Here is a 25,987-nt window from a genome sequence, read left to right on the forward strand (position 1 = left end):
CTCTGCCTTCACATATGACAATTGCCATGCGATTTCTGTCTCATTAAGCTCTGAAATGTAAAACAAATGGGATTTATGTGGCTGCTGTTTGGCATTCGCTTGCACAATGTCAAGTCTTGCCTTTAATGGCTCTTCGGTCTCATCACTGTCTTAAGATCATTTCCGTTCGGCTTCTGAACCAACACAATGCCTGATGGTTTCCCATCCCAGGCTGAAGTATGTGGTGAAAATACAGACATGAGGCACTTCTAAACAAGCAAACCCTATTTTTTTGTCTCCAGGTTGTGATACCAACTAGCACTGGTCTCTGCTGCAGACTTCTGTGCCTCAGTTCCCCCCATCTGCCACTGTCAGATTCACACAGTTTATTCAATTCTCAGCCCTCAGCCAAGCAATCCAGCACATTTATATACAGCAAGTTGTATTGTGCGTGGAATAACAAGCTCTGAAAAGCACTTATTCATAAGGCTGGGATGAGAAAAAGCTACGGGCAGCATTTGGGAGGTATTTTGGAGAACATGGACCATCAGTGAAATGCTATCCCACACACAAAACAGAATAAAACTAAAGGCTGGTTACAGAGCATTTGACTCTAGCAATCATTCACTGAGGTAGAGAGAATACTCCCAGTACAGCATATTGTAAACTTGTTATTTGGGGTAAATTTAACAAGTGCCACTGGTGTACAATGCTGACCGATGCTCAAGACATGAAGATTCATGACTACAGGTCTCCAGAGTCACAACTCTGATCCTCTTCCGATTACAAAAACCAACCACCCACTCATGCTTCACAGACTGGCAGCACCAGCAAGGCTGCTCCTAGACACAGAGCATCTACAGCAACACAACTAGCCACCGAGTGTCCTGGAAGCTAAATCAAGGGGATTTGTTGAAACCACAAGGTTTGGGATCATTACCAATAAAAAAAAGTGTCAGAGAGCACCAGCTTCCACCTCCAAAGGCAACCCAGCAGACTAATATTAATGCTGAATTTTGCCAAAAGCATCTCAGTTTTGGGTACTCTGAGTAAACAGCATGCCTTTTAAGATGACCAAAGTATCAGGCAAATACCTGGCATTAAAGGTGGCTTGGAACACTGTGAATTAGCTGCCCAGAAGCAGCAGCATCGCCAAGCTCTGGCAGTCGTTGGATCCTCCAGCCTAACACGACCACCCAAGGATGCTCAAGGAGCCAGAAGCAGGACAATGATTCAACTCCAGCTCCCCATCACTCCACTGCCCCTGCCACAAGGCCACCTTCTCACCCCACGAAATACTGACACCTCGGGCACAAAGCATCTTGCAAGCAGCGCAGCGAGCGTGCGAGAAATTGTAATGCCAGCGGCACAAAGCGGCGAGGAAGGAGATGTATTATGGAGAGCCTGCAAAACCAGGGAGAAACACAACAACAAAAAATGAGGTTTCTATGGGAAGCACAAAGCCAGACATTGTTCAGCAAAGCCCCACTCCACAAGCCGAGGCAGAGAACCTCGCACAAAAGCAAGAGCTCCCACTGATGCCATTGTCAAGCTTGCAGAGCAAAGATTTCTCTGGAAGAAAAGCAGACCCCATGACAATTATTTATCACCAAGCAAACATCTTCCTTCTTGTCTTTTGTTGGTGCAACACAGACCACATGTGTCTCCAGCCAGGGAGAGAAAAGCTACCAGCAGGATCAAGGAAGGCTGAGATTAATCTGGTTTCACGTAGATAAAAAAAACCTTGAGCAATCAGTTTTAAAATTAATATTAAAGTTGTAAGTCACCTTTGACTATATTAAAATATAAACTGGAGCATACAATAAGCCCCAAATAAGCCCCACTGGCAGTCAGAACAGCTCCCTTATCAACCTCTAACATCCTCTGTAAAATAATAACTGGAAGCCAGACTGCTGAGAGAAACTCACTCTCCCGGGGCAGTGTGATGTGACCCAATTCCTGCTGCCATTTCAGAAGTCCTCACTTGGCCGTTTTTCAGCGTGCCAGCAATGAACTCAGCTGCAGAAGTAGTCATCTGGGGAGGGAGAGCTGGCATGGAAAGGCTGAGCATTAAGCTATACACACAGGGTGTATCCGCTGTAGATATGGGGCAGGGAGCAAGAATGCAAAGGGGCATGGTGCTGCATTTCAGTGAAGCACCTGGGCTTCAGTGCCTTTTTTTTTTTTTTCCTCACCAGTAATGGCGTGGAGTTTTGGCAGTTTCCTCCCAGCCCTTGGCTTCCCCTTCTCTACCTGACACTTTCTCAACATTTCCAAACTTTCTTCTCTTTTCATGACTTTGAAAGAGGCTGAAAGGCTCCCGTGGAGGGAAAACAGCATGGGTGAACCACAGCAGCACCAAAGGAAGCTGGCCTCAGCAGCACCGCACACCGCGGCAGAGCAGGATTGATGGGCATCACAGCCGAAGCCCGCATGCAACATCCCAAGGTCAGCTGCTGAAAGACACCAGAACTAGCAGCCCCACGATGAAGGGAAGGGTCATGGTCTGAGGAGGGACGCAGGTAGCTGCGGCCAGCGGGTAGCCATGCTCACCCCGAGCACTACTGCAAAGTCAAGGAGAGAACTGGGGCACACTGATTATTTTGCCCACAGACCACAGCATTCAGCAGCTCACACTGGCTATAACCAGCTCTAACAAAGTAGTGTTTTTACTTCACCATTGTGGCAAGTTCCTACCCATACCCAGTTAGCACCAGTAGAACCCTGAAGAAGCATCTCTGGTTCGTTAAAGTGGGCTGAAACTACCCTTTGATTTCCCTAAATAGTTGCCTCCACAAAGTTTAGGACTGAGCCAAGAGCTGCTGGAGCAGAGACTACCAGCTTCAACCACTTATGCACAGGGGGCAAGTGAGTCTCAGGGAAAAAGCGAGGGTTCCTTGTGCTGCCGGAGAGCTCTGTCACCAACAGAGCTGCAGGAGTTGCTTTCCTGACTGCTTGAGAGGGCTCCAAATAAATAAATAAAGCCACTGCCTCATTAGCATGCAAATCTATTCAAGCCCCCATTTCAATTTGAATTCTATGCATATGATCAGAGTGCAAAATGCAAATTATACAAATGCACCCATATGAAGAAACAAGCAGGAACTCTGCACAAAGGGATTAGAGCCAGGCTGCTTCCCTCCAAAGATTATAGTGCTTGGGGGGCGGGGGGGGACTTTTGTCAGGGAGCATCCTTTAATGGTCACCAGTCACACAGCACTGAGCTTTGCCTACAAACTACTTTAAAAGGCAGGGTGACTCTGGCTTCAGCTGCTGGAGCAAGGACTTCAGACAGGTTGCAGAGGAGAGGAGGAGGATGGACAAACCGAGGCCAAGAGGCAAGGAGTGCTACAGCCTCAGCACTCATGGCCAAGGGTCTCTCCAGGGGATCAGCACCCATTCAGATTGGCCTGAGGGGACCAGAGATGTCCCCGACGCTCCTCCAGCAGCCCTCAAGGGGTAGCACTGGCCAACATCCCTCCAGCACTGGCCATTCCACCTACCAAACCAGGGCTATGGGCCAGGAGAGCCAGCTCAGTGCGGCAAGGTGGGTCTCAAGCAGCAGAGACCATCAGAAAGAGGGTCACCACCACTGTCCAGCCCCACCATCTTACTGACAAGGTGATGCTTCCTCAGTCTTAAAAGGCTTAACTTCTCCTTCCCACGGAGCTTCGCCTGGAAAAGGTCTGCAAGGTTTGGGAGACAAAACAGAAGCTCAGCTTGGAAGGCCCTTTGCAGACCAAGGTCAGATGAAGAGAATCCCTGTGCACCCAATTTTAGCAAACTAAGGCTCTGAGCTCTGCTCCAACACAAGCCCCAGGTCCCTCCTCCAGGCTTCCCGGCCCACCAGCCCCATGGCGTGGGAGATCCCGCTCCTAGTTGGACACAAAGCTTGGGCAGAGCAGATGGGAGGCTGCGTACATTCACTTCTCCCTCCTACGTGCGCAAAATTCTCAACCCACCATTTATCGTATTACATTTTCATTTTAAAGTAAATATCTGTTTTCAATTAGTACTTACCGTGAGGGGCATGCATCACTGAGAACACTTATTTCTCTTCCTTTCATTATTAGATTAGAAGTCGCTCAAGTTTAACTACATTTAACAGCAGCAGAGACGTAACTGTTCTGCAGACACTAATCCACTTCCCACTTCCACCCCCAAAAAGGCTCCAATCCAGCTAATGCAAGCCTCAGCACTGAGTCTCCAAATCAAGGTGCTGGCACACAAGCCTGCTGCAGCCCTGGCTGACCTCTCAAAGCCTGCCCATCAATTCCCTGCACATCCTGCCTCCAGGCTGTTCAAAAAAATCCTATTGCTTTACCTTAGTGTCACAAAATCTGACCCACTCACAATTTCATCTAAGTAGCAAGGAGGCTCGCGTGGACTTCCCCAAGGTTCCATAAAGTGAATAAAACCCACAGCAGAGATTTGCCCAAAAACCTTACAAACAAAACCAAAAGCATGAGGGGGGGGGGGGGGGGGGGGGGGGGGGCGGAAATCAACCCTGTCTGGTGTTCCACCTACTCGCTCATTCCCATCGGATGACAGGTAAGCATGTCACTTGGCTAGCCAATCATTTTTCCAAGTCTCCCAAATGTGTCCCAGCCTCCTCATCTTCATCCCAATCAGGAAATCCCTTCCTCCCAGAGAGATCATGAGATCGTCCCCCAAGCACGTGCAGGTGCTGCCTGCTCAGCCCTATGCTAGAGCACTAGTAAGCATAATAGTACTATTATACTCTGCTCATTATGCCTCATTTTTATTACATGGCCTCATTAAGTTAAGAAGCCTCTGTAATTTAACTGCATCTCTTGGTCTCCGCACGGGGGCTCCAGCTGCATTTGTCATCAATCACCTTATTAAAAACACAGGACAAAAATTACTATTATACCCATTACTGCCCATCAATCTCTTCAATTGCCTCTTAGGTCCTTTCTTTACCTGCTCAATGCACCAGGGCCAAATGAATATCATTGGCACCTTTATAATCTTTCCATATTTTCCAATAATTATGAACTGATTTTAAGGGTGCTTTTAGAGACAAGCAAGTAAGGCACATGCTGGCATACTATGTTCTCATGGTTTACAGAAGAACGGGTAATAAAAGCATGCAACCAGACCAAGACAAAAACTGTGTGTTCGACAATAAAATGTAATTTTATTGACCCTACCACAAGATGCTTTACAGACGCATAAATCAGGTTAACACTGATTTAGAATTAAATATACTGTGACAAATTGGCACACTGCAAAAGCCATCAAGGTGATTTCATCAGCCAGGCCAAAGGCAAAAAGAGATCTGCATCCCATTTCCAAAGCCCAGGGAAGGACAACCAGAAATCAATAGTTTTTACACAGCTTCCCAGCAGCCTTTCATCCACCAGAGGACAGTGGTTCTCGCCATCCTTTGTGCACAAAAAAAACCCCTTCCTGAACTCAATTTTAAAACTGCAAGTTACCAAAACATGGTATTTTGGCAAGTCCACTTCAAAGTTTCTAATCCGTAATCCTTGGATGTTTCTGGCTTCACAACTTTCAAAAGTTCAACTTTTCTTCCTGATTTAGAATAAGATGCTTCTCCACTGGGACAGCAACTCTGATCTGCTCAAGTCAGCAGCAATTTGCACGGGTTAAAAGCACTACACAGATTTCTGTGTATGCTTGGGAGAAAGCCAAACCATGGAGAGAAACCTACTTGCTGCTGCAAAAAAAAACCCCAGTATGCTAGATGAAGTTTGCTACAACCACCACTGTAAAGACCTCGTCAAGGGACATCAGCCGTTTGGCAAGAGCATATGGTCCTTTCCTCTTTCTTGAGAGGAGACATTCCACTCTCCTCTCCACCTCCCTGTTCCTACTCACTCCCAGGAAAAACCTGCTTTGCCTGGGTAGCACTTCCCCTTCTGGTTTGCTTCAATCATAAAAAGGGTGTTAAAAAAAAAAAAAAAAAAAAAAAAAAAAAGGCAAATTTGAAAGATCACAGGTAGTACATAAGAAGCTGCTCAGAGATACTGAACAGTGTAGTGGATACCACCTTGATGCAGTCAGCACCTCCTGGAAAAGAAGGGGAAGAAGGTGAGAAGCCTCAGCTCTTTAAAAGAAAACGCAACCTTAGGAGGAGGTTAGCATCCGAAGCGTGGCAATCTGAATGCCCTGGCAGTTGCCTTTCTAGCCAGCCCATTTGATGGAAGAGAGCTTTGAAGATTTCAAAGGGCACCGTGTTTCCTAGTTTATCGCAAGTGTCTATCTTAAACCAATATTATCCTTTTAAGCATGACCGGAGCAAGAGGAATCTTCAGAAACCGTTCCTGCCGCAGGAGATAGACACTCACACAAGAGGCAAAGAAAAAAAAAAAAAAAAAAAAAAAAAGATCCCTCAGACTTACAACATCATGCAAGACCCTGACTCACATCCAGCCCAACAGCACTGCTGCTGCTATCATTGCAGATCTGTCAGGAGGCGACATTTACACTGTTTTGGGCTTGACAGCAAAAGGCACTTCTGCTCTCTCATGAAGTTTCCCCCTCTGCCCTTTCTGAAGCGTTCATCTCCACATCGCTGACACCGAGCCCCTACGCTGCAACCCAAGTGAAGTGGAATGAACATTTTCCAAGGGGTGGCAGGCAACAGACAGCCATCATCTACTTAAAAAGCCTCCTATATTCACCGACAGGAGCAAACACACCCCAGACAGTGGAGGGGGGGGAGGGGGGAAGGGAAGAGCAGCCACATGGGACCATGCCCACCCCAATGACCAAAGCATGAATGCAAAGTCTGAATACTAACCAAGTAAAAGCGCTCAGTATGTATTCCACCTTGCCAAAGCAAGGGCAGATATCCAGAATGTGGTGCCGGATCAGGACAACTTTAGGCATGCAGAAACTGAGCAGGACTGCAGAAGTTATCTAAGCTGCACCTGAGAACTGGGTTTAGGCACATAAAGGCTGAGGGACAGCAGGGCTGAAGATGTTTCCCCTTGGTCTCTGGTGGGGAAGCTCATGGGCAAGGAAAAACAAGCAGTATTGTCTCCCAATTACAAAAAGAAGATGCCTGTCTTGAGGTTACCTGGCAATTATCACAAGTGCAAATAAAGGAAATTACAAGAAATCTACCATCTACAAGTCAAGCTTCAGTTCAGACAGGAGTTAATTTACAGCCATTCAAAGTTTTGATACCTCAAAACCTTTTCAGTCTCTGGACAAGAAGCAGCAGCATAGACAGTGTCAGACTCTGATCAGGAGGACAAAACGCTGCGAACAGCTGTGCCTAATTTTAGCATCTGTTGGTTCTGTTTCTTCAGCACTTGCGGGTGGTGGTGGGGTGGCCCCATCACTCCCAGCTTAAAGACACAGCCAGAAGGAAGAGAGCGGAGTGTCAGATCACACTCCAGAGATCAGCTTGTGGGAGAGGAGAAGAAGAAACAACCCAGCAAGGCACCACTGACCAGCAATGACATCTATTCCCTGCTGCTGCAGGTTACCCCACGGCCCGCAGGGATGCACAAGGGCTTCATCACCTCCGTGTATGGCGCTACCAAACTTACGTACATTTATCACTGGTGGGGGCAAGAAGCAGCAGGTCAAACACTGCCCCACGTTCCCCACCTACACCCTCATCCTTTCCGCTTTTTGAGCGAGCCCATGGCATTTGCACCACTGCTATGGGATCCCTGTCAGGGTCCCCTCAAGATCTGCCCCATTGCCTGGAGATGTGTCCAACCATGCAATGGGGTGACCGCTGCTCCTCAGGAGAGGGGTGGGAACTTCAGAAGGCCCCCAACTCTTCTCCTCACCCCAACAGGATGGGGAATGGCAACCCTTGCAGCACAGGACAGGGAATGGCCGTGGTTGCTGAACCCCAAACCTCCGGCTCGGTGTTCTCAGCCTCCCCACAGAGCTGGAGCCCAGCAGGTCGCCTTGTGCCTCTCCAAAAGAGCCCGAAACTGGCAGGTCGGAGCAGACCACTCGGCTCCATGCAAGCGCTGCTGCTGCCACCACCAGGCTGAACCAGAAAAGTGAGGATAAAAACTGCATTAGCTCTGCCAGGTGACCTGATTTGAGATTCAAAATACTCGGGTGTTCCTTCCCCCGTGCAACCTTTCCAGCGCTCCCTTCTTATAGTCTGAATTATTAAGACACCCCACATGTCCACAAGCTGTTTCTTCAGCACTGTAAATGCACAGCCTAACGAGGCGAGAGCCACAGCTAGGCTCCAGTCTACAAATGAGCTGCAAAATCCTCTGACTGCATGCCGGGGCTGCTAGGACCCGTCTGGGATGCTCTGCTCAAGTCACCTGGAACAGCAATGGCCAGTCATTAAAATACACACTCTGCAAGATAACAACTCCACACAGACCAGAGGCAGAAACAGGCATTAGAGGAGCTGATAAGGCTCATCTGACTGCTAACAATTTTGTCTACAGTTATTTTTGTGCAGCTGGGAACAAGTGGCTACAGTCAGCTACTTGCCAGCTGGGGAGAAAGCAGTTTTGCATCGTTGGGAATGGAAACACATGCAGTTCAGCCCCCCCGCCATGATCCCAGATTTTCTCTCCTTACTGGCAGAGCTTTCCATGGACCGACCAAGACAACATCCAGTGACATCTCAGGGTGACTGGTGAAGATGCAAAGTGAGGGGTGGTAAAGAGCAGGGGTTTCCTGCAGACACAGCTTGAGGAAAGGATTCAAGCCCCTGCTGACAACTGAGCAGCACCTCAATGTGCTGGCTGGATTTAGATCCCTTTACAGAAGCCAGATGCCCTTGCCTGCTTGGCAGAGAGAAACTCTCATGCACACACAGAGCTGAAGGCAGAGCAGCCAAAGGTGACCATCTCCCTTCAGCCACCTTCACATGCATAAGCCTTGCCAGCATGGACCAACGTCACTCTCTCACAATGCCCTGCATCACCGTGGCTTTGGGAAGCCTTGAGCTATAGGCAGGGGACGGCCAAGCCTCACCCCTCGGCCTCACCAATTGCAGCCAAGCAACTCCCAATTTGCCCTGGAAACGTCAGAGGCAGATCCATGGTGGCAGCGGTGGCCTGAGATCTGCAGAGGGTTGCTCATCCTGAGCCAGCAACTCCACCCGCTCCAACCAACACTGGTTGAATCAAATTTTCACCTTCTGGTTGCCAGGCAGTGCCAAAGAAAAAGACCTGTTAGTCTGGAAGGAAGGACCACATATCCCTTTGTACCCCATACCACCAGTTACCCCCCGCTGTAAGGTGCTTCTGCATCCAATGTCTCCACATCTCCTTAGGATCCAGATACCTCCATCCAGAGCAGCTCCTTTCATCCCACATTATCCACAGAGACCTGCAAAATCCCTCCTGTTGTTACTGCCATGCTGGCCATTATGCAAGTTTGGCTGTCTTAACTTGATGCTGAGCATACAAGTGGGGCTGACATTTATTTAATCCTCATAGTAATGTTGACTGTGTACTTACTGAAACACCTCATGCTTATGGAAGACATTTGTTTCCAAGCAGCTTATGCTAAATTGCAGTGATATAAAGGAAACACTTATCCAATATTGACATTTACTGACTGGCAGCATACAGCCTGAATACTCATTTATGTTAGTGGAGGGGGGGGAAGAGGAAACCTGAGAAGGATTCAGGCCCTTCATTTCTGATCTTTTAATAAAGTTAGACAATATTAAGTTAATCAGAGAATACCTGCCCAAAATGCAAGGTGGGACTCCAAACCCAATGGTTTCTCACACTCCCTCCCTCCTTGGGGGAAAATAAAGTAATATTGGACGCACAGCACAAAGCTTTGATCCTTCATCCAAGAGGAAGTATGAGAAAGTTCATCCCTTCCAGTCTCGGTGCATATTTCAGCTGTAATTAGCAAGGCTCCTCTAGCCTGCAGCATGCATCCTGCTGGGCAGAGAGCTTCTGAAAAAAGACATCGAACATTTTCTGTGTTTCCCCTCCCACAAAGACAGGGTTGCTCACCTAAAACGCTCCTGAAATTTTCAGCCATTTGGTGCTGCAGCATCCAAGCAGACAGGGTGTACACAGCACAGCTTTGCCATATTAAAAATGACAACAACAGACCCAAGAACATAAATCCGCTAGCACTTAATAGGTGAATTAGCCACCATCCGGCCACATACACATCAAACCAGCACAAGAATTCCACCAAAGACAAAGTAATTGGAAACAAAGGAAAGCATCTATTATTCTAGTTGAAAGTCTGATATGCTTGCATCAATGGTTAATGAGCAGCAGTTATGGCAGAGCTCTCAAAAAACAATTATATCCTGCTCCACCCTGAGAGCCCAAAATTTAAGAGACCAAAAGCCTGCTGTAGCTTTTGCAATCGGGGGCGTTGAATGAACACATTAAGACAAGATCTTATCCTGAAGTTAGGATCTGAATTTAACAATGCAAGTGTTCCACCTCCTACTTACATAGCATGTGACATTAAAAGAGGCAGGACGCCCAGAGCCCATCGCTAAGCGGTACACTCAAAGCACATTTAGATTTTAAGCTGTTTAATGCAACTCAATAAAAGGAAGAGCCAAGTAACAGCCCATTGACCTACAGCTCTTTCTGCTCCACTTTGGAGGCTGCTGCTGCCACCGGGGAAAGGCAAACACTGGAGCATGGGTCTTGCCAGCAAGGCAATGAATAAACAGTCTCTACTATACTCAAAGGCATATTGAACCGGGACATCTGTTAGGCCACCATTTCCAAGACCAGAACCCAGCATTTGCTTTGTCCTACCACAACGCACAACTCAGAAACAGGTACTTTCCTCTTCCCCTTTGGAAAAGTTTAGAGACTGGATGTGCCCTGAGGTGCAGTTAAGTAGAAGAATAGAAACCCGTGAGTTTCGGTAGCATCAGTATCCTGCTATATCACCCTTGCCCGGAAAGAGTAGCAAGGGGTTTAAAACTTCATTTCTTCCCAGCCAAGAGAAAAAGAAATCCCGAACGTTTCCTGGCACGTTTGAAATTAATACTGCAGGCAATGGATTCACACACCCCCTGCAAGAACTGGGACAATTGCCAGCCCTGAAGGCAGGGCATAGCGCCTTAAAAACTCACAGCTCCACCAACTGCCTTAAATCTCAGCAAATAAGAGACTGATTTACAACCAATTTGTTTCACTACCTATTGATTTATAAAATAAGCTTGTACACAGTCACCATGGCTCTGTCTCTCTCTTTGGCCAGAGGTAGCTCCCAAAGAAGTCAAAGGAAATACTTGTATTGCTCCTGAACAGAAGCTGAATCGGGGCCTTCATCAATTGTTATAAATTTGCTGGTCTTGAAAATAAACAGAAGGGGAAAAAAACCCCACTGCTTAATCCTCCTGGAAGGATCCCGGAAGTAATGTAAAGCCAATTCTCCAGCAGCATTTTCATAAAGTCCCCTCCACTCATCACTGTACCTCCAGCACACCAAGGAGCTGAAGAGCTAGGAGCACCGTACAAACTTGCAAAAACAATTATTAAATCAGAGGTTTGAAGTGAGCCACACTCTCCATCCCAGACTGCTTGTAGGAAAACAGGTTATTCAAAGACCTTGATCTTCAGCAAATTCACAACCTAAGGGACACATCAGCCTCTCCCCTTTATTTACAGCTACAAAAGAAAGAAGAGCATTGAGCCTTTTTATTTTAACACATGCAGTCCAACTACAGAGGGACTGGGAGCTGGTAACCTGTCAGGGATTTCTGTGCACGTTTCTACACCAGTTGGTGTCCCCTAAAACAAGAGGAAAGCACAGAAGTAATCGACATCTGCCTGAGATGTGCTGTGCATAAACTGCCCAGGCACCTCCGCCTAACCTTGGCAGGGGGGAGGCCGGTAGGGATGCAGCGTTAGCATCAGGGCAGGTGTTTCTCCTCGCTTTCCTCCCTCCGGCAAAGGGCACCTGAACAAAACCACAGCTCCTCCTTCTTGTTCTTTTCTAATAACCGAAACCTTGCAAGCCAGCCACTTTGAGCAAAGTCATCCGTGGTCCTCGTGTGAATCTCACCGCAGGAGGTACAGGCTGAAGATGGGTAAGCATGCAGAAATCTAAATTGTGTTAAAACAGACGTTGGAGGAGGCAATCCTGCACTGTTCCTCCGGGGTAGCGCAGACTGGATGACACCAGCTCTAACTTGAGGCTTACTTCAGTCTTCCTCCCAGGCAGTTCAGTTGTGAAGTCCCAGCCAAACCCACACCTTTCTACCACCAGCACCTCCCATCCTCACAAAGAACCCTTCCAAACCACTACTGTCTTCTACTCACCCATTTTTAGTTGTAAATTCTTGTGCTGCTATCACTCTTCCGTGGCTTAATTTTTAAAGCCCAATAGCACTTGCTCACTTTGCAGCACCATATACGTTTCCTTGTACTTCCCAAACAGCTCCCCAGTGCTGAGATTCACCTGATGGATTTAAGAAACAGCCCAACACATTCCTCTTGGGAAGGTACCCTGCTCACTACATGGCAGAAGGAATTAGATTTTGAAAGGGATCGTGACCACAGATCTCCAGGCTTCTCATTAGCAGGATCATGGTTGCCAGACACACCAACCCACAAGCGCCCCTTGCACCCCATGGGCTGCAGAGAGGAGCAAAGTCACCAGCCCCTGTAGGTACACCTCCCAGCACCCCTTAAGCTCACATTTTGCTCCCTGTCACCCACTAACCTCCCCCCAAGATGTCAAAATCCTCATCATCCAGTCCTAACCAGTGGTGGTGGGTGGATTTGGCCTGGTTTCTCTCATCGGCATAATTTCACCCTTCTCCACCTGGGGGCTGATAACAAGCAACTGGGAAGTTGAGCCACTGCTGCTCATAACGGGCCCCTCTGACAGAAGATGGCCAAGCATTTGCTTCCAGGGAGGAACCAAGTGAACTGTGAAGGAGAAAAACGTACCCTGCAACACCCAGAGAACTTGGTATTTGTCACCCTGAGGGAAAGCAAACATGCCTTTGGAAAGAGAGCCCCAGAGAAGCAGAAATCTTCCCATCCAAGGTAAATTTCAGATCCTGCCAAATTCATCTAGGTTGTTACAGTACAGGCAAGTAAGAGGAGGAGGTGGTTGTAGGTACATCTTCAGTGGTGCCACTTCCCACAGCCCCACCTCCCACAGCTGAGGCACTTTCCCCAGTTGCTTGCAGCCTCACCCAGTTTGGCTGACACTGGAGCAGAGGAGGGAGGGATAAGCTATTCACCAGGCAGAAGAGGCAGCTAGTTTCATGGCAGCATCAATTTCTTCCCACCAAGGGGCACCACACATCTAGTCTCCGCAGGAGGCAAATCGTGCTGCGACTCTATCTCGCCTTCCACCAAAACTGTGGTCCTGACAGCTTTCGAGGGGGCGGCTGGAAGAGCGAGCAATACCGGGGGAAAAACAGCCCTGAAGAGGAAGCACTGACCTATCGACTTTCGGGAAGAGAGAACGCAGGCTGTTTCAGACCATTTGCAAGGGTGAAAAGAGAGAGGATGCTCAAGGGAAGGCAATTTGTTCTTCCTAGGTCACCTCAAGAGAAGCACAGAAGTCAGCTGCAAAAAGAGATCCTCCTCCTCAGCAGAGGAATGCCTGGGTGCACCCAGGTGCAGCGCGGCCCCAGACAGGGAGCAACAAGCACCTTCCTCCTGCAAGCTCAGCCGGGAGCCCAAATTTTCAGCCTGCACGGTTTGCAGATACAGCAGGATGCCAGCATGCCACAAGAAGTCACAGGGCCCATGAAGTACAAACCCAAGGGCATAGGGGTACCTAATCCATGCCTTTTCAGTGAGACTTTTGCAAGGCAGCTTGTTAGTTTTGTCTTTTTTTTTTTTTTTTTTTTAAACTAGTATCCAGACCACAGATCCCAAGCGAGGTTTTCAGCAGAGGTGACCCTCCCATCCCTGCTGCCCTTGGCTCAGGGGAATTTAAGTCCTGCCTGACTTATTATGGCAAATCCCTCCAAACCACTCGGGTGCTGCAGGTAAGCAAATGCAGCCTGCCTGCTCCCGGTCCAGAAAAAGGAGCCACAAACTCCTGATGGGCAGGGTCAAGTGATTTTAATTGTTCCTGCAAGTGAGTTTTGGCCCACCAGCTCCCTCCACAGCAAGGCATGACTGCCCTCTGGGTACACACATAACACCCCCATCCCCATGGCCCCCCAGTCTTTAGGAGCGCTTTTGCTCATGAAAAGCAAACGCCGCCGCATCTGCACGCACCAGAACCACCACAGCAGCTGCTCGACGGGAGGCAAACACAACATATGCTGGAAAATAAGCTTCAGTTCCTACATCCAGGCCTTTCCCTTTGCTCCCACAAAGTACCATGGGGTTTAAGGAATCCTTTGCATGAAATCCTATTAGGGATCCTTTGCATGGTTTCACCCCAAACGGGAAAGCCACGATGCTGCCGACAGCCCCTTTCTCACGTACTGTGAGCAGCAACTCTGTAGAAATGCATTTGGTTCATCCTACAGGAGAAAACAGCCGAAAACGCTCTGCAAGACACTATCTCTCTGCCTCGTAACCCGGCATGAATAAGCAAGGTACCAGATGCACACTCCTGACAGTACAGAGGAGACAAATCAACTGAGCTCAGGCTACGCACAGCAGAGCTGAGGAGGCACGACAGCTTTTGTACACAAGCGCTATTAAAGAGTGCATTAGCCCTTATTAAAAATAATGGCTGCAAAAGGGAGGAAGGGGGTGGCAGGGGGGTGGAGAAAAAACGAAACAAATCCCCCGCTGGATCCCAGACACAAACTTACTCAGCTCCGCTAGCAAACTGCCATCTGACCTGCAGGGAGTTGAGAGATTCGGGGGAGCGAGGAGAGAGGTGAGAAGGCCAGGATCGGTTTCCAAATCACCAATACCCCCAGACCTGCCACTGTACCAGGGAGAGTTCAAATTTGTTCAGCCAGAAATCTACATGGAAGACACAGTGGGTTTCTTTTGTGCAGAAGCAAAGGGGAATGCAAACACTGCTCTCTCCCTGAAGGAATATTAGTACAAGCAGAGAGAGGGAAAGAGAAAAGGGGAAGGGAGGGCAGCGTGGGAGCCCAACATCACATCCGAGCCCAGGAAGAGAAGAGGTAAGGACAACCAGAAGCACAGCCACCTCTAACCACGGCATCCCTGCTTGGGGAATAGGGGGAAACGCAGCGTATGGTGGGGGATGTTCAGCAATAATGTCTGGCTGAGCAAAAAAAACAGCTGCCCGTTGAGAAGCACTACTCTCTCCAAAAGTTTTATCCTTCATTTAATCAACAGATGGACTAGCTGCGTGGGTTTGGTGTGTTTTTCCCCCCCCCCCCTTTTTTTTTTTTTAAAGCAACCCCAAGCCCTACCCTGACAAAAGCTGGCTTCTGGACCACAGCGGCGTGACACAGATGGTATTTGACACCGGCATTGCGAGGGGATGAGCAGCAGATAGGCAAAGCTTGGGTCTGGCTGTAGCTCAGCGTCCTCCACAGGTGACAGACAGTCCAGGGACCAGGCACACAGCAGCACGTCAAATACAGCTTCTCAAAACTCCCCCCTCCACCCCAAATCCCTCTTTATTTTTTATTGGGTGGGGGGTGTGGGGTGTGATACAAGCAGGCAGCAAAGTTACAAGGCAAATTCCTCCGGATTCCCACACTCCTGCAGCGGCTCCCGTGCTGTCGGGGGTGGGGAGGGTGGGATCCGGCTGTGACACCCCACCCCCCCAAAACCACCGCAGGGGCTCCCCCCTCCCCACGGCTGGCTGTATTCAAAGCCACTCTTTCCCCACCCCCTCCCTTACCCCTCCAGGAGCGAATCGCTCCTTACCCCGGCTCTGCAACCGCAGGCTCCTCGGCGGAGCCAGCGGGCTCTCCCCGGGATGGAGCCAGCCCCGAGGGGCTGCTTCTTGCCACCCACCCGAAATGAACCGGCCATCGCCTCCCCCAATATCGGCGAAAGGACCGGGCAGCGACGGAGGGGTGTTGCCGAGCAAAGCCGTGTTTACACACAAACACGATCTAATTAACGCAGCTAGAGCAGAAAGAACTCATTTGCATGCTAAAGATTTTTCCTTTAAAAAAAAAAAAAAAAAATGCAAGCTGCCTCACCGGAGATGCATGAAAAACTCTGCAATCCTCGCACTCTCCCCCCCACCTTTTTCCCCCCCACCCCTCCTTGTGCAAGGAGCAAAAAGCACACATAGCATCCCCGTTTCACCCCCCCCCCCCCCCCCCCTCCCCAGCCCCGCTCGGAAACTAAGTGCGGCGCCGGGTCCTACCGTGGCTGAGCAGGAAGCACCCGAGGAGGAGGAGGAGGAGGTCTGCCTGGAAAGCGCTCATTCCTCAGGGTGGGCTCCGGCGCCGGGGGTTGGGGGGCTTCAGGCCGCCCGCCGGCTCCGCTCGCCCGGCTCCATCGCCGCCGCCGCCCCCCCCCCCCCAGCTCCTCCCCCGGCAGCGCTGCCTTGACTGGCGGAGCGAGCCTCGCCGCACAGCCTGGCTTTTTGCGGGGGGGGGGGGGGAAAGGGGAGGGAGAGAAGGAAAGTGATGGTTAAAGGGGGAGTAACTTACGGGCAGGCGGGGGATGGCTCAGCCTGCCGGCGCGGGATGGGGGTGCTCCCGTTTGGGGCGGGGGTGGAGGGGTATTTGTGCACCACCACCCCCCCCCCCCACGGCCAAAATTGGGGGGGGGGGGTAAGGGGAAGGGGGGGGTTCAGGGGAAGGGGGGGGGTTAAGGGGAAGGGGGGGGGTTCAGGGGAAGGGGGGGGGTTCAGGGGAAGGGGGGGGGTTCAGGGGAAGGGGGGGGGTTCAGGGGAAGGGGGGGGTTCAGGGGAAGGGGGGGGGTTCAGGGGAAGGGGGGGGGTTCAGGGGAAGGGGGGGGGGCCGTCGCTTCTATATCAACGGGAGTAAAGGTTTGGGGAGGGGGGTTGTCGCCCCGATGCTGCAGCTCCCTACCCCAACGGGGCAAATAAAACAGGAACGCAAGCATGGCTTCCCCCCCCCCCCCCCCCCCCCCCCCCCCATATCTTGTCACCCCACCATCGACCCTACCTACCCGCGCTCTCCCAAAGCTTTCCTAGATTTGCTTGGTTTGTTTTTTTGTTTTTTTTTTTTTTTTTGGGGGGGGGGGGGGGGAAGCAGGCGGGGACCAGTCAGGGGAGGGTGGGCAAAAATTAATAAGCACACACACCCCCCCCGGTTTAAGTTACATCCTCACAGCCGGCGGCCACGCACAGATCCTGGGGGAGGGGGTGTGGGGGGTGTGAAGGCGTCCAGCGCCCCCCAGTTACAGCCTCAGCAGCTCCTGAACACATCCCCTCCCCGCCCAAAAAAAAAATCCCTCCGGAGCCAGGAGGGGGGAAAGCCACTAAAACAAACAAAAAACCAAACCCCCCCCACGAAACAAAGGGTTTTGGTTGTTGTTTTTTTTTTGTTGTTTTGGGTTTTTTGGGGTTTTTTTTGTTTTTTTTTTTTTTTTTGTGAGGGAGCGGCCCCTGCGCGAGCGCTTCCCGCCTAGCCGCGCCCATTTTGTAAAGCCGATGCACCCCTCAGTGCAAGGCGGGGGGAGACGGGTGAAAAAGGGGCGTTTATCTTCCCTTTCGTTACCCTTTCCGAGCTTGGGGGGGGGGGCTGCTTGTCTTTTCTTTAATTTCATTTTTGCCCGGCAAGAGTTTGAGGAGAGGGGCCTAAAAATAAAGAAATAAAAGCGTTTCTTACCATCCCGCTTCGCACAGCCGCTGAGGCCGGGGGGGCCCTCACCGCCGCGCGCGGAGGGGGGGGCAGCTGAGCGCAATTACAAAACCAACCGTTGGAAAGTAATTACACCTGTGGACTCTAATTACTTACTGCTGTGCAGAAAGGTGAACTTCAAAGCTTTTGCAAGCGCCTGCTTGGCTTCGCGGCTACCTGCGCCGGCTTAGCTAAGCGGGGATCACTCCGAAGTGCACTTGTGCTAACAAGCTAAACCAGTGCCGGGCGGGTTAAACCTGGCTTAGGAGCAGCAGTGAGCTGAGAATTATTGCTTGGAACACCGGTGTGCATGCACGCTTTGCTCTCTGTGGAGGGGTAGTCACCCTGGAAATAAAGAGCTTTTTTTTTTATTATTATTATTATTTTTAGCCTGCATCCCTTAGGAAACAAAGCTCTTTTTGATCCTGTCTGTGCATGCTGGGTTTCCCATCCCTGCCTGCTTGCATACCTGCCAACCAATTTAGGAGAGAAAGGTGCAAAAGTGGGGATGGTGGCTTGCAATTATCATATTCCTGCATTTTCCACAGGGGAAATTTTTTTTCCAAGGGACCGTGACACTCCTGGACTGTATTTTCTCCCCTCTGCCCCCAGCTTGCCTTGGGCAAGTCACATCAGCTCCCACCCTTGGAGGGATTTTGGCAGTAGCTGTGGCCATAAAAATATTTCTGTGGCTACCTTGCAAGGCAGGACTGGGAAGAGGTTACAGGTGGTATATTTCTTCTGGCAGCAGCACTGATTTAAATGCATATTGAATAAAATGCTCAATGCCCGATTTCAGTGGGAATTAGATTTCTAAATAATTTGGAGACTTTCCCCGTTGTGTTTTAGTTTATTCTGCAAAATGTTGTTTGCTTGCAGACTAGGGGTACTAATGTATATTAAAGCTGCTACACAAGTAAGACTTTTCTGAGAAGCTTTAAAACACCATTAACATTTTCATGCAATTTCTTCCTTTCTTTTCTTTCCCCCCACAAAGAATATTATCTCTTGCCTGTATTAAAACCAGCAGAATTTTCTAACTTCCAGGAAAAAGAATATTCTACATTTTTTCTCCTTCCTAGTGAAAACATTTCAGCTGGAAAATTCTCATCATTGTAATACTGACCTTTGCAAAGGGCTTTAAATCCTTGAATGAAAGTAGCATGTAAGTGCGAAGTTTTATTAACTGATTACCTCTGCGGTTTCGACTATGTTGGTAGTCAAATTTGATTTAGAGGACTAGGCAGTTGTACTGTGCATGCAAAAAAAAAAAAAAAAAAAATCAGGTTTCTGACATAATTTTGTCTTGCTGGAACTGAGAGCTGCAGCTCTGAGCATTGTCCTGCAAGACTATCTTTCCTTTACCTGCACGATTGCATTATTACAGGAGACAAAATCAAGTGCAAACTGATTATTAAATGCTCTTCGTGGGTATCTCATTTAAATCTACTGTGCTTTGTGGAAGGAAATGAATCATTCCAATTAAAAAGCTGAGAAAATCACAGAGCTGGGTGAAATGGCCTTTGGGGGGGAATATTAAGCCAATGCTGAGCAGACTTACCTTCATCTGCAGGAAAGGTTCATGTTTGCAGGTGGGAACCCCACGTTGGGTTCCTTTGCATCACCCTGCTTCCAGACTTTGATTTTGCTGGGACCACAACTGCGTCTCCCTGTAATTTGCAGTTTGCACGCCTGCCCCGTGCAATATCTAATAGCAAAGAGCAATGCTATAAACTGGAAAGACCAGATGATAAACCTCTCCATGGCTGCTGAAACTCAAGGGGGATAAACCAGGTGGCTTTTTTTTTTTTTTTTTCTTTCCCCCTTTTTTTTTTTTTTGGTATTCCGCATTGACAAGTGCAATAGATATGAAGCATCACAACAATGAGAGCGAATACCTTCCGCATGCCTTTGACTCTCTTACTTCCAGGCTATTTACCAAGAAGTGCAAGAAACAAAATGTTCTGAAATGCTGCAGAAAAATGGAGGGGGAAAAAGAGAATAATATAAAACATGTAAGCAACTTGATAAAAATGAAGCAATATTGACAGAAAATGGAGTTTTAAACAGCAGGACAAGAGCAACTCAGATGGATTTCATTCTTGTGTATTACAAAGCTAAGCCAAGCAGCTGGATGGGAGAGAGGAAAATAACCACGTTTCCCTGGTTTATAAAATTTTTTCCTTATCATTTAAAAATACATATGACAAGTGAAAGCTGTACAATCCTGCTCTAAAAACACTGAACTGGGGCTCAGAGGCTTTCCTTGCTCTTGCTGCAGACTTTTCCCCATGGCCTTGGGGAAATTCATCCCATGGTGCCTCAGTTTCCCCCTTTGTGAAGTGCTGCTCACCTTTTTTGCCTGTTTGCAAGACAAATGCTTCAAAGCATGAGCTGGAAAGCAAAATTATTTGGATGATGGGATGGAGGAGGGAGCAGTCATTCCTCCAAATAACAGGAGTGACACAGAGCCCTTGTCGCACATTGGGGGACCTTGCTGAAGGGTTGGGGCTGAGAGGTGTGGTGGAGATGCCAAGGGGCATCCTTGGAGATGGCAGGGTGCAATGAAGCTGGTTGAGGTGCCTCTGCGATTTTGGGGGAGACATTTGGGTCTCTGTTTTTCCCATCAGCGAGCCAGGGGCGTGGGGGCAGGAGGCTGATCTCTTCCTGGGATGCTTCCTGCGGGAAAATGCAGGGAGGGTTTTTCATTTGGCGACAGGTGGGCATGGCTGCCACTGCTTTCCCATGGAAGAGTGAAGGCAGCTGCCTTCAAAAAGCCCCCAGCTATGCCATCCCCTTCACCCGGGACACAAGGGGGATTTGCAGCACTCCGGCTCTCACGCTGCTTTGGTTTTCAATACAACCCCAGCCAAAGAGTGCCAGTCCCTTTCCACATCTCCCACTGGATCCTCTTTGAAAACAACCCAGGCAGAGGCCAGGGAAGCAGAGCAGGGGGGGAGTACCTCAGCTCTTTTTTCTCCTTGTCTCCTTTTTCTCCCGGCTGTATGGACAGCAGCCAAAAAATCTCAGCTTGTGGCACTTGATAAAGCTCTTGTACAGCAGGTCTGGGAGCAATACGGGCAGGGATAGGCAAGGCCTGGAAACAGCCACAGCAGGAGAAAGGCACTGAGGCTTCGAGGGTTAAAGATGAAAAATAAAAGCGCTTGGACACCATTTTGGTTTCAGATGGGGCTAGCAAGGCAGCTTGGTTTTTGATGCCAACCTGGCAACCTCTTTTCTAAGGGACCAGCCCCAAGGGAAGGCTGAAGCTGGATGTGAAGCAGCAGGCAGGGACAGGGATGCAATCAGCACCTCTGCTGCCAAGCAATAACCCCGAGGCTGGAAGAGCGACGCTGGTTAACACGCAAATCCTCATCAAACACCCCTTCCCCAATTCCTCCCCTAGTTTCCCATAGCCACCCTGCTCGGTGCTCATAGCCACGTGCCATCACAGCTGGAGCTGGTTGCCTTGCACGGGGGGACATGGTGATGGAGGTGGATTCAAGCTGCAAAGACGGCCAAACACCGTCCCCGACTGGTTTCTCGTTAGGCCTTCCTAACTTAATCAAGATCAGTCCCGCAACCGTCCCCCTGCATGCTTCGATGCAGTCTGTCGTGCAGGTCTTTTAATGCTAAGTTATTTTAATGTCGTGCTTTGCATTCAGCTGGTTGTCTGCTTTTATGTCAGCCGTTCCTGCGATGCAAGGTTAAAATAGCTGAGTTGAACCTGCTGCGGTTTCGTGCCTGGATGGGCTGGATGAACCCTCAGCCTGTTTCTGGGGGTAGGGGGCTTGTTGGGCACTGTTGATAGTAAAGAGGGACGGCTTCCAAACCCTGGGGTGAAGCTCCACGAGGTATTTCCTGGGGTCAAGAGAATTGCCGCCGTGGGAGTACTCTTTGATCTGAACAGCTCTAAGGACCACCAGCAAACCTGTAAGCAAACCCAGCCCTGCAAAATTTTCAGGTTCTGTTTCACTGCCCAGGTGTGCACAGATGTGTTTGGGAATCATCTCTCTGTCGAGCTGGTGTGTGTTACAGGAGAACTGGGGCCGGATTTCACCCTCCATCACTCACTGTTAAGTGCTATGGGCTATTCAGAGCTGGGCAGATTGTCTCAATTCGCTGAAAAACTATTAAACCTCCGGATTAGGGTGTTATCCACATGTCTGAACACGATAAACACTGGACTGGGTTAGTGATTGCTAAGAATTACCATTTGATCCTGATTTTTTCCAGGTCCCATAAAACTTTCCAGCTCAGCAGGGACCTTGGAGGAAAGGAGAGAGCTCCACAGCTCCTCCCGTGGTCTGCAATAGAGGAGCTGGCTGTAGAAAAATGCAAAGGAAAGTATGTGATGAGACTGCTGGACACGGACAGACCCTGTCCTCTTCAGCAGTTACGTGGCTTTGATTCTCCTTTTTTGGGATTTTTCATGCCACGAGCTCTTTATGAAACCTGGCTTGGACTTTTTTGCTAAGGAAAAAAAGGTGCATGTACAAAATTGTGAACAAGCCACAAAGGGTTAAATAGAACATTTGTATAAAAACAATGAATCCCATTTTTGCTTGATTGGCACTTTAATTAGGCCCATGTCCTTTTGCTGCCACTGCAATCAGATTAGAGGAGAATAGGAAGCTTCCACACCGTTATATTTATCTCAAGATTACAAGATTTCCATTTTTTTTTCAATGCAAAGGGAAAAAAAAAAAGAAAAAAAGAGAAAAAAAACCCCACTACCTTATATATGTGGCAAGGGAATAATATTATTTAGGGCTTGGAGAAAGTGTGGCTTCCTGATTGCAGCACAAGAATTAATCTTATTATGTTAACAAGGGATTGTTATGCTAAGAAGAATAGGGAAGAAAAGTTCTGTCTCTCAAGTCTGCCAGGAACAAGACAAGAACTGAGCAGGCTCGAAAGCCAGCCTTGAATTTAAGAGCTCCAGCAAAAGAAGAAAACCAAAAGTCCTTGTGGTTTTTATAAGGCAATTTCCCCTTTTTTCCTTCTATTTTACTGCATGGAGGCTGTAGCTCCAGCTCGCAGCTCCCAGCCACCCGGTGAATCTCCCGAGACTGGCTTCAGATAAGTGCTACTGGTAAATAATGTGCCCAGATTACAATGCCTATACGTAAGTCTAGCTACATCCTAAAACTTAAAATGAGACAAGCATAGAAATCGGGCTGAGCAGGATTTTATGCCCAGCTATAAAAGACAACTCCAAGCCCGGCGAAGGGAAGGTAAATGGGATGCTGGAGATTTCCAGTTCCTGACCTTCTTGGGAAATTACGTCTTTGTGGGAAATAAGGGTCATTTTATCTGCTGAAAAATAAAATACTGAAAAAACGTGATGGTCTGGCACTGCTTTCGGTGCTGTCAGATGTAAAAAGGAAAACCCCTGCGTAATCCTGTAGCTCCTTCCCCTTTTTCTCCTATGCCATGAATCCCCCAAATCTGCGGTATTGGGGAAAAAAGCCATTCACCCACATATAGTTAAATCCTTCTTCCCACCTTTCCAAGCTGACTGCTGTTACAGGGGGATGAGCAAGAGCCGTGAGTCAATATTCAGCCCCATTTTTTCTTTTTTTCTTTTTTCTTTTTTTTTTTTTTCTTTCTCAGAAAGCTTTCAAAAGCCGTGACAAGCGTGAGCATCGGCTGAAAGCAAAAGTTGGCTGCAAAATTTCAGCCTGTCCCTGGGACTTGCTCAAGTCAAGGAAAGGCGTTTGTTTTGCAGTGAAATAGTTTATTCTTTGAGCAAAGATAGAAATGATGCCATTTGATTGAGGTGGCTAATTACACAGCTTGAAGAGTAAATTACAGCTATCAAATATCCCACTGAATATTCACTTACAAATAGAGAGAGAGGAAAACGAAGTTTTTTGGGTTTGCTGGCAATTTTGAAATAAAAACATTGTCTCTGATGGGGAATGTTAACCAATCCTTTTAAAATTCCTCTGCAACTGCTAAATTCAAATGATATTCTGTTGCAGACCAACCAAACAGTTCACTTGCATAGCCATAAACTACTTTTTTTTTTTCTTTCTGTTTCAAGATTTTGTATTACCTTGTGACTTTTAGAAACATTTGCCTTCACTTTAACATCTAAATTTTTTCAGTGAAAAACATTAATAGAAAGTTTTAAAACAGTTAAAACTGCCTGACTGGAGTAAAATTCTTTGTCATAAAAAGTATATTGCTTGCCGGAAAAAACTTTCGTAGGGGAAAAAAAACCCTAAACCATCCATCTCTTCAATTAGTAAATACACAAAAATCTGAATTTCATTCCCGTAAGCTGGAAAGATTTGTAAACAATGAATAAATGGAAGGCGACTGTGAAGAAGAGCATCAAACACTTGGATTGAAGCTGATGGGTGAGATATTTCATCTCCAACTCACCCATCTCCCTCTCGGCCTGGATGAAAGGGCCATTTTGATGCTCTGTTTGCTGATGCAAACACCTTGCAGAAGGTGCTGTTGCTCAGTTTGCTGGGGCCACGTGCGAAATGAATCCTTTATTTTACCTGGAGCCACTATAATTTGCATTTCCTCTTAAATACCACGCTTTTGGAGCCAGGCTGCAAAGCTCTTCTTCCCCAAAAAGTCACCTCTGCCGGTGCTTTTGGGCTGTGGGACTATAAGCCGAAACATCCCGTGCCTCAGTTTCCCCCAGAACACAACAGGCACCTTGCTGGATGATTTAGTTAATGTTTTCCAGGTCCTTTTGCTGCAAAAATCCTGCAGCAATCACTACAATCGTGCTCTGAGGATCTCCCTCTTCGTCTCCCTGCTGTGCTTTCAGCCTCCTTCCCTGGGTAATGAAAGGTAAGCATTGCTCTGTGTGTGTCTCTGCGTGCCTGTAAATAGCTGGGGCCTATTAGGACCGAAAAAAAAAAAAAAAAAAAAAAGGGAAAAAAAGGGTCATTTTGCTTGTCTGGTTCTCAGGAACAAACCCAAAGCCCACAGCAATCCCCTGCTTCCCGGCCATCTCATTAGCATCATCCTTGCACATCCCAAGGCACGCTGGAGGCGAGGGTGAACCAGCACTTCTGGGGCACTTTTGCATCTCTTAATTTGCCCTGTGCCACCCCCTTATCCCAGGAGAGGAGATGTTTTGTTACGTGCAAGCAGCACGTGCGATGCACGGGGGGACTTGTTATCCCATCCCTGGGGGCCAGTGGTCACCCCCCGGGGGTACGATGTGGGCTGGGGGTGGACGCATGGGGTTTGTAGCCCCAAGGAGCCCCGGGTGCCTTTGGGGTCTGCACGGGAGGAGAAGAAACAAGGCAACAAAACACCGTGCAAAACGAATCGCATCGGAGCCGCCCTCCATGGCGTGGCCTCGGGGGCTCCTGCCGAAACGCACCCCTTGGAGGTTGGGTGAAGGCAAACACCTTGCAGAAGGTGCTCGGTTTGCTGGGGCCAAAAGCAAAGCGAACCCTTTGTTTTACTTGGAGCCACAATAACGTGCGCTTCCTCTTAAATAACAAGCTTTTGGGGATAAAAGCTCGGTGCATGATCTGGCCCTGAGCATCCCACAACCTGTCCCTGGATGTCGGTGCATCCCAGACCCACTGTCTCCTCTGCCACGTCCCACCCTCCTGCAACCAGACGGGGAGTTGAATGGGAAGGGGAAAATGCTGAGTGCACTCCGTGCCCAAAACAGCTGCTGGCTGCACTTTCAGAGCATGTTCACAGAGTTAGATGGGCTTCATCATGCCTGGCATGTCCCAGGGCGGGTAATTTTTCCCTGATGCATGATAGATTTTGTCCTAGCACGGGTCAGAGAAAGCCCAACATTGATGGGTTTCATCTAATTTCAATTACAGTCATTAAAACTTTTGCTCACACAAGCTGAGCCTTTCCAAAAGCCGTAGAATGACAGCCCATTAGAGAGCGGTTATTTATAGCGGGGCATGTTAATTTTACAGGATCACAGACCAGTGATTCAGTGCCTGGCGTTGCTGAAAGGAATCACTCACAGGAATAAGTGTGCACTGACATAAAAGCACCTAAATCCACAACCTCCCGCCAGCAGAAGCTCCCGGGTCAGTCAAAACAGAGCGGCAGCAGCGTGTGGATGGGCAGGACTGAGATTCTGGGGTGGTTCATAGGTTGGGGACCAATATGAAGGATGCTGAATGATCAAATCCTCAATTTTAGCCCTAGTTCTCAGGGTAACCTGATGGATGGAGGCAGGGAAGGGGTCAAGGAGTTCCAGGCAAATTGGTAACTTGAGATCCAGGGATAACGGCACGGTGCTGGGTGATGTTAAAGGGAAGGGGGGCTCCTTTCCTGCAGCACCCCCAGGTTTTTCCAGCCCTGGTTTGGGAGCTGTGGGGAGCCCAC

The 25,987-nt window shown here is 48.7% G+C and overlaps 1 protein-coding gene across 4 annotated transcripts in view; it reads right to left on the reverse strand.

The window, feature by feature from the left end:
* KIRREL3 (kirre like nephrin family adhesion molecule 3) overlaps window positions 1-16,406 on the reverse strand; it is a 334,179-nt gene extending 317,773 nt beyond the window's left edge. For all 4 annotated transcript variants that reach the window (XM_042800434.1, XM_042800433.1, XM_042800432.1 and 1 more), the window contains exon 1: window positions 16,198-16,406. In XM_042800434.1, coding sequence (XP_042656368.1) covers window positions 16,198-16,258 — 61 coding nt within the window. In that variant the 5' untranslated portion in view covers window positions 16,259-16,406. The remainder of the gene's footprint in view (window positions 1-16,197) is intronic.
* Between the last annotated feature and the right edge of the window lie 9,581 nt (window positions 16,407-25,987).

This window comes from Tyto alba, unplaced genomic scaffold (genome assembly GCF_018691265.1).
Source record: "Tyto alba isolate M040663 unplaced genomic scaffold, T.alba_DEE_v4.0 Super-Scaffold_32, whole genome shotgun sequence".
Classification (NCBI taxonomy): Eukaryota; Metazoa; Chordata; class Aves; order Strigiformes; family Tytonidae; genus Tyto; species Tyto alba.